Consider the following 8,134-nt stretch of genomic DNA (forward strand, 5'->3'; position numbering starts at 1 on the left):
GTAGTGTCCCTCTGGGCCACTTCAATAGCAGAAGTCTCTTCCATTGACGAGTAGGCACTTGCCAGGAAGAAGGTTTTCTTTCCCGACAATCGTCTGTCTGATTGCATAGTGGAATACACTCCTTAAAGGGGTTACCCGAGGCTGGAAATGCCCCCCATACGCCTGGGCCCCTCCTACTGATTATACTTACCTGGCTCTCTGCGCCGTTCCTGTTCCCTGCACTGCCGCTACTGCTTCTCCCCATATGCGGATGAAAAAATCTGGTGTCGGGGGGTGAGGCTAGGGAGGCTCGTCCCCATCACTGCCTGCCATTGGCTGCTCCCCCCGACACAGTATGTTTTCATCCACGCACCGGGAGAACCAGCTGCGGCAGTGCGGGGACCAGGAGCGACGCAGGGAGACAGATAAGTAGAATCAGTGGGAGGGGCCCGGGTGTATGGGAGGGCATTCCCAGTCTCTGATTACACCTGTAATCACATTCTTTAGGCTAATATAATTATGGCAAAACCAAATTTCTATAACATTTTTATGTTTTATTACCTTTGCATAATAAAGGAACAAAAAAATAATTTGTATTTTATGTTGCCCTACTTTAAGAACCAGTTGAGGCAGCTGTGTGATGGATTTTTTCTCGCAGGGCAGGCTATAGTTTACATAGATATTATGATGGCGTACACATGTCTTTTTGATCACTTTATTTTTAAAAAAAATTCAGTAGTTCACTGTGTTTGTTAAATAATATAAAAACATTATTCTGCTCATTAATATTACAAAAATACTACATTTATATTGTTTGTTTTATTACTTTTACACTATAAAATCTTTTTTTAATCCTATTTTGTGTTGGGATCTTCTAAGAAACATAATTTTTTTATGTTTTACATTGACCAAGCTCTGAGTGCTTGATTTTTTTATTGGACCAGTTGTAGTTTTAATTACTGTACATCTAACATTTTTTTGGGGAAGCCGGCTAGCCAAGTAAACATAGAATTTTTTAAAAATTGTGTTATAGGATTCACCATTATATAATTACAATAATACCACATTTATATCGTTTTTTTTATGTTTTACTATTTTTGCATCATAAAATCACTTTTTTTTTAAATTAAAAATCATTTGTATATTGCATTGCCATATTCTGACACATAACATTTATTTTTCCATCGAGACAGATTGTTTTTCCTGGACAAGATGTAGTTTATATTAGTACCATTTAGTGGTACATATGGCTTTTTGATAACTTTTTATACCATTTTTTGGGATGATAAACGTGATCATTTAATAGATCGGATTGTTACAGACTGGTGATACCAATTATGTACATGCCAAAATTCCCCCCACCTTGGTGAATTCCTTGAAGGGTGCGGTTTGCAAAATGGGGATGTTTTGGTGGTTTCCCTATGTTTTGGCACCTCTTGGCCTCTGCAAGCTTGAAATGGTGTGTGAAAAACACAGAAGCTCCAAAATCTACTAAGTGCTCCTTCATTTCGGAAACCGGTACTGGTGGACCCTAGGAACACAATGTATAAGCCTTTTAAAGTTCCAAAATAATTTAAAATTATATTTGAAAAATAATGCAAACATAAAGTGGACATATGGAAAATGTTAATTATTAACTATTTTGTAAGGTATAACTGTCTTGAGAGCCATTTTGGAAAATTGCAATTTTTGTAAATTGCTTGTTAAAGAGGACATTTCACTGGTCCTGACATAACAGTATTAGTACCTGGCAGTGTAGGGCATGATCAGTCGATGTACCTGCTCTAATTATTATTTTTTTAAATCAGCTGCTCTGTTCTCCTTTGCCGCCCTGTATGCTAACTAGTAGCATCGGTACAGGGAGGAGTAGACGGCCGTGTTTCTCCAGGGCTATCTCAAGGTGAGCTGTTTTTTCTCTCTGGCTGTGACGCTCTCCTCAGTTCACAGCCATTTGCAAAAATAGCAAATAAAAACAAAATATATCGCCCAAAATGTACAAGTCGAATAAAGTACAAATCTTAGATTCATCAAAATGGTGTCTGCTGTGCCGGCCTTGATGGGGCCTTCACTGCCGGAGGATCCATGTAATTTATGTCATAACTGATATGGCTCCATCGTCAGTCCATTTATCGGCATTAAATCTACGTCAGCTTGGATCTGCTGTAGATTTCAGCCAGTTTCTGGCGTAAATAATGATGAATGTGCAGGGCTCATACTCCACTCTCGCCAAGCCCTCTTTTCTCAAAATTGGCAAGGGCAGCATAAAATGCCACAACTAGAAAAGTCACAATGGCAGTGAAAAGTCAGAAATCTGTGGATTTGAGACTTTTCTACTCCAATAACAGGTGTAGGAGGAATCATGAATTTCCCCCATAGTGTCACAATTGTCACAAAGCCCTTAAGGCCAAAACTGATTGTGTCCTTAAAGAGGTTGTCTCACTTCAGCAAATAGCATTTATTATGCAGAGGAAGTAAATACAAGGCACTTACTAATGTATCGTGATTGTCCATATTGCTTCCTTTGATGGCCTGATTAATTTTTTCATCACATTAGACACTGATTGTTTCCATGGTTACGACCACCCTGCAGTCATGATTGCACACTATAGGAAAAAGCACTATGTGAGCTGCCACCAGAGAGGCCGACGCTTCTTTGTATAGCGTGCAAGCACGAGCACCAGAGCTGGGTTGAACGGTGGTAGTAACCATGGAAATGAGCATTACATAATGTGATGTAAAAATAAATCCAGCCAGCAAAGGAAGCAATAGGGATAATAATACATTAGTATGTGCCTTCTATTAACTTCCTCTACATTCTATTTGCTGAAGCGAGACAACCCTTTAATGGGTTAAATACAAAAATGATTTTCCACCAATGATGAGACCACCCCCTGAAAAGGAATATCCCACAAAAATAATTTAACACATCCACAGGATAGGTTATAAATATCGGATTGCAGCAGGTCCCACCATTGGAACTCCCTCGTGAACCAGAGAACAACAGGCCCCCTCTATGAATGCGTATGTTAGTTCACCAGTCCATTCATTTCTATGGGGCTGATGTAGACCGTGGTCCGTTTCATTGAATTGAATGGAATGGTGGACCATCTTCACAGATGGGATTCTGGGACCCCTCGCTTTCAGTATTGCAGGGATTCCCAGAGGCAACAGTTTTTAAAAGTACATGCAATAAAAGGGGTTAACGCAATGCTGTTGTTAATCTCATAAATGCTGATGGGCATCTTTAAGGAAAGCCTGGTGTCACTTCATTTTATCTATTTTACGCACTTATATAGCGAAGACATATTCCGCAGAGCTTTACAGGCATTAGCATCATGCTGTCCCCGATGGGGCTCACAATCTAAGTTCCCTATCAGTATGTCTTTGGTGTTGTGGGAGTACCCGGAGGAAACCAGTGCTTGAAGAACAATCAGTCCTATCAGCTATGGACCCTGCACAGCGAGTGTCATGTGCTGAACAGTAAATGCATCATCTCAATGTACTTGTTAAGAGGCTGGTACTTGAGGTGGTAATGAGGTGTGCGGAGGTGCTACATAACCTTCCCAGTAATTAACCAGCAGAGCATTGCGTTATGGACAGAGCGCGCCGTACATTAATACCTGGGATTGTCCTCGCTCGCTATCTAGATTGCAGGATGCTGCCTCAGGAACATAACTCTACAAATGTTTGTCTTGATGTGTTCATAAATCTGATTAGTCAATTAGAAAGATGATATTAGCAATTCCCTGCGTGACAAATTAAAATCATTACATTTATAATCACGCGGGCGGAATGGAATTATTATGGTGGAATCCATTATGCAAACAGGAAATATAGATCTCACCAATTATACTGAAATATCCATGTCAAAGAACGTGGGCTAAAATAACAGACAGTCATGGAATCGAAAGGTGTTGAAAGTTAACATTTTTCCATACATTGTCGAAGGGTAGCAACACAATTTGCACATGAAAAAGGGGAGGATGAGATTTATGTATTTATGATTTAATTTGGCTCTTCTCACTAGATATGCTAGGTACACCTAATGGCTGCCATATTATAACTTTAGAAGCTAAAAATAATGCATAGTAAATTTAATGCATTTTACGACTTCTTGGAGCCAAAGGTTTCGATCTGGGATACACAATGTGCTCCATTTTTTTGGTGTCCTCATATAAATAAGGACATTTCTCTTGCTCCAAATGTAATGATGTTCACTTGCTCAGTGGTTGGCACTGGTGCCTTGCGGCACTGGGGTCTTTGGTTGGAATCTGGCCAAGGACAACATCTGCCTGGAGTTTGTATGTTCTCCCGGTGTTTGCATGGGTTTCCGCCGGGTTCTCCGGTTTCCTCCCACACTCCAAAGACCTACTGATAGGGACCTTAGATTGTGAGCGCCACTGGGGACAGAGTGATGCCAATGTCTGTAAAGCGCTGTGGATTATAGTAGCGCTATATAAGTGCATAAAATAATAATAAAGTCTTCAATCAGCCATAAAATTAAAACCCTGCCCTAGGTCTTCTACTACTTTTCTATTGAAGCTAGCATTTGTTCTTTAAAAGAGTTTTCCAGGAGTAAAATGTCCTCAAGATAAGTCATCAGTATCTGATTAGAGAAGGTCTGTGTCCCAGCATCCCTGCCAACCAGCTGTTTGAAGAGGCCACAGTGCTCCAGTGGGTGCTGTGGCCTCTTCCTTAGACCAGTGATGTCACAGCCTGTGCCGCTGCAGATCACTGTGACTGCGCTGTCATTAGACAGCTGTGGTCACAGGGAGAACTCCCAGTCAGCAGGTGTGGTCAGGCTGTGATAGATCCTTGCAGCACCCTGCTATAAGAATCTATGTTAAATCTAAAAGCTTTTCCTTAAGTAAGAGCGCCACCTGCTGGCTGTAGACTCTGAATGAACCCTTTACTGCCCTAACTGTGGCAGGAACGTATTAAAAATAAATAAATAAAAAGTAAAAAATTAAATAAATAATTAGCAATAGTATAGAAGACTACGTACACACCCATACAAATTCCTCTCCCCCTTTTTCGTTCTTAAAAAAAATTAAATATATATATTATAGTTATATATATATATAATTAGTTTTAGCAATAGTATAGTTGAATTTGAATGTAAAATATGCAAACATACACATTTTTTATTTAAAAAAATCTAGGTATTAATTTTAGCTATACTTTTTATAGCAGGGTTTTTTCAGCATAAAATATACAAACACACACCTATTTTTTCTAAAAAATAATAATTTACATTTCATAATAATAGTCGCTGAATATAAATATAAAGCGCCAACGGAAGCCACTCCAATTTAAGTCTGTAAATCAAAACCAATATGGATACTCCAATATTGCATCTTATCCCTAAAGCCCAGTGTCTGACTGGGATGCCTAGGGCCCACCAATAAAACTCATTCTGGGGGCCCACTGTACAGCGACATGCAAATATTACCTGCCCACACAGAGGCAGACAGCAACAAGACGCTACAAAATTATTGATTATGGGCGTCCCTGCAACAACTTCAAAAGGTGGGTTTCAGGGAAGAGAAGATATTGGTTGGCCTGCCTCTATTCTTAGAGGCCATCTTAACCTTCCAATGCGTCTATAATAATAAACTGGATAGTCTACCCAGTTTTTTATATTGATGTAGGTTATTTGAGATGCTGTGCTGGTGGACTGGTAGCCCACCTTTCTCAGGGGCCCACCGTGGATTCCCTTGTTCCCCTGTGGGCCAGTCCGAGCCTGCTAAAGCCTATAGATCACTGATTCTGTCCGTGCCTCTGCACCGCAAAAAAATAGAACATGTTCTATTATTTTGTGGTGCAGACGGATCACGGACCCATTCAAGTTAAATGGGTCTCGATCCATCCTGGCCGCCGCACGGACATTTCCTGTGCATTGGGGACAGCAAATTGCGGTCCCCAATGCACAGAACGGCCGCACAACGGCCGTGTGCATGAGGCCTAACTTATAGTTACTACAACCTAATAGTTAGAAATATAGGCAGTAATAAAATGGTGTAACTGCACATAACTTGTGAAGATGGCGCATCCCCTCAACCTTTCTTTGCCAGCTAAATACCTTGTTATTGTAATCCGCTACATCTCTTTTGGAATTTTTATTTTTAATTTTTGTGCCATTATTTCCTTTTCCCATGCTCCAAAATTAATCATCATCTCTTTTTTGAATTTCTGTATACCATCTACTGTCACATCTCTCTGCTTGAATGTCTCGTCTCTGCCTGGCCCATTAACTATAATGGGGACCGGTGCAGATCCAGCCGCAACCCGGCAAATATGCTGAGAATCGTCCACATGAGGCGACATTTTTCCATTTGATTATAGCTTCTCCATTGCTTATCTTTTCCTTCTATCATTTTATTTGGCAAATTTGAAATGACCTTCACCTCATTTAATGGCAGGTTTCTATGGAAAACATTTCCAACAAGATGACGGCTTCCAACCTGGCCTGTGTATTTGGAGTGAATTTAGTGTGGCCACAGGAGGGCGCACCTTCAATCAACGCTCTGGTTCCCGTGAACATGTTTACAGAACTGATGATTGAACACTATCCAAAAATCTTCAATTCCAGAACAGTCCCTGGAGAGACTCTACCCTGAACTGCACCTTTAAGAAAGTTAACAGAAGTTTTTAAGCGCACAAGACAGAAAAGACAAAAAAGACACTCAAAAGGTCACCAAATTAATGTTTGTCTGATATTCTGTTACAAATTATTTTATTTAACGGAAATATATATATATATATAGTCATTTTTACAGAATATCCTATTGAGATTGCATAGCTGTCAATAAGGAGAGTACTGCTTCTACAACCAGTTAGTTTCATTTAGATTTTCAAGCACAGGTCAAACTATTCAAGAAGTGATCAGATTGGTTGCACTGTCTGCACTAGGTGTTATACATCAGGCTCATTGACTATGAATGAGGCAGTTCACATTTTTGTGTAATATATTTGAATCTATTTTTTAAATTGTACAAAGTATTTGAAGCTATTAATAGGGTGCGTCACTGAATGAAACGTTTTTTCTTACAATGAAATCTGTGATGATTACTACAGTGACATCTGCATGCTAAAAGTGGTAGTGCACAAAAAATAAAAACTACAATAAATGTAGAATTCACTTTATTAGTTTTATATTTTAGGAACTAGTGTAAACCAGTGACTCGACCTATAGACCGAATGGATAAGGGTGCTCACCTCTCGGTCCACCCAGACCGCACGAATAGACCAGAGAAAATAGTAGATAAATGAGGGGCACTCCATATAAGGGAATACAAACAGCAAATGAATAATGGCTAGATTTTAATTCTATTAAAAAGCCAATGCATTAACAATCACAATGTTAAAAACATCCATAAAATGTAATAAAAATGCATAAAATAAAATGAATACCCAATGGAAAAGGGCCCTGAGAAAAATTCGCCAGACAATCATGAAAGTCCACAAATTCGTATTCGCAAATAATCAGCAGTCCCCACAATAAAATAAAAAAATATATAATAATAATAATAATAATCGCACCAGGTCTTTATACACTTGGAAAGTTCGTTCTTAACTCAGGCCTGTATCAGGCTCCAAATGGATCGCATACACAATCTGACCGTGTCATAAAAATCGTATTCTGTACTGTCCGATTTAAATCCTCCAGTAAATTCGAATAGTCAGATATATCAATAATCGTGAAGGGAATCTCTTACCCTGTTCCGTCACTGGCTCGATATAATGGATCGCAAACACAGCCGATCTTACCCAAACGCGGCGTCCCACGTGGTATGGAGTTTTGAACGTCACGTCTGACGTGACTCCTCGGCTGAAATAGTGGTAAGACAATCGATCCTTCTTAAAGATGCAGCCTCTAGTTCGAGACAGGGTAGTGCTACAGATGCGAAAGTCACCCCGATTATGATTATTTCCTCCTCGTAAATCCTAATTTCTTGGGGAACGGCTCACTGTCCCAACTGGCCCAGACGCGTTTCAGGGTATACACCCCTTCCTCAGTGGTAAAGACAGTGAGCACTTTGCAACATTTTATACCTTCCCAAGAGACCAGCCATGGGTGGGACTGATCTAATTGGAACATCATGAAAACCCGATATGGAGTCCTATTGTCTTTATATCTCTATAGGAGCCATAT

At 39.8% G+C, this 8,134-nt stretch overlaps 1 protein-coding gene across 4 annotated transcripts in view; it reads left to right on the forward strand.

Annotated features, from left to right (window-relative positions):
* The window catches only part of LOC122928341 (proline-rich protein 5-like), a 291,839-nt gene extending 284,585 nt beyond the window's left edge, over positions 1-7,254 (forward strand). For all 4 annotated transcript variants that reach the window (XM_044281096.1, XM_044281091.1, XM_044281093.1 and 1 more), the window contains one exon: positions 6,402-7,254. In XM_044281096.1, the coding sequence (XP_044137031.1) occupies positions 6,402-6,599 (198 nt within the window). In that variant the 3' untranslated portion in view covers positions 6,600-7,254. The remainder of the gene's footprint in view (positions 1-6,401) is intronic.
* The last annotated feature ends 880 nt before the right edge of the window (positions 7,255-8,134 follow it).

This window comes from Bufo gargarizans, chromosome 2 (genome assembly GCF_014858855.1).
Source record: "Bufo gargarizans isolate SCDJY-AF-19 chromosome 2, ASM1485885v1, whole genome shotgun sequence".
Lineage (NCBI taxonomy): Eukaryota > Metazoa > Chordata > Amphibia > Anura > Bufonidae > Bufo > Bufo gargarizans.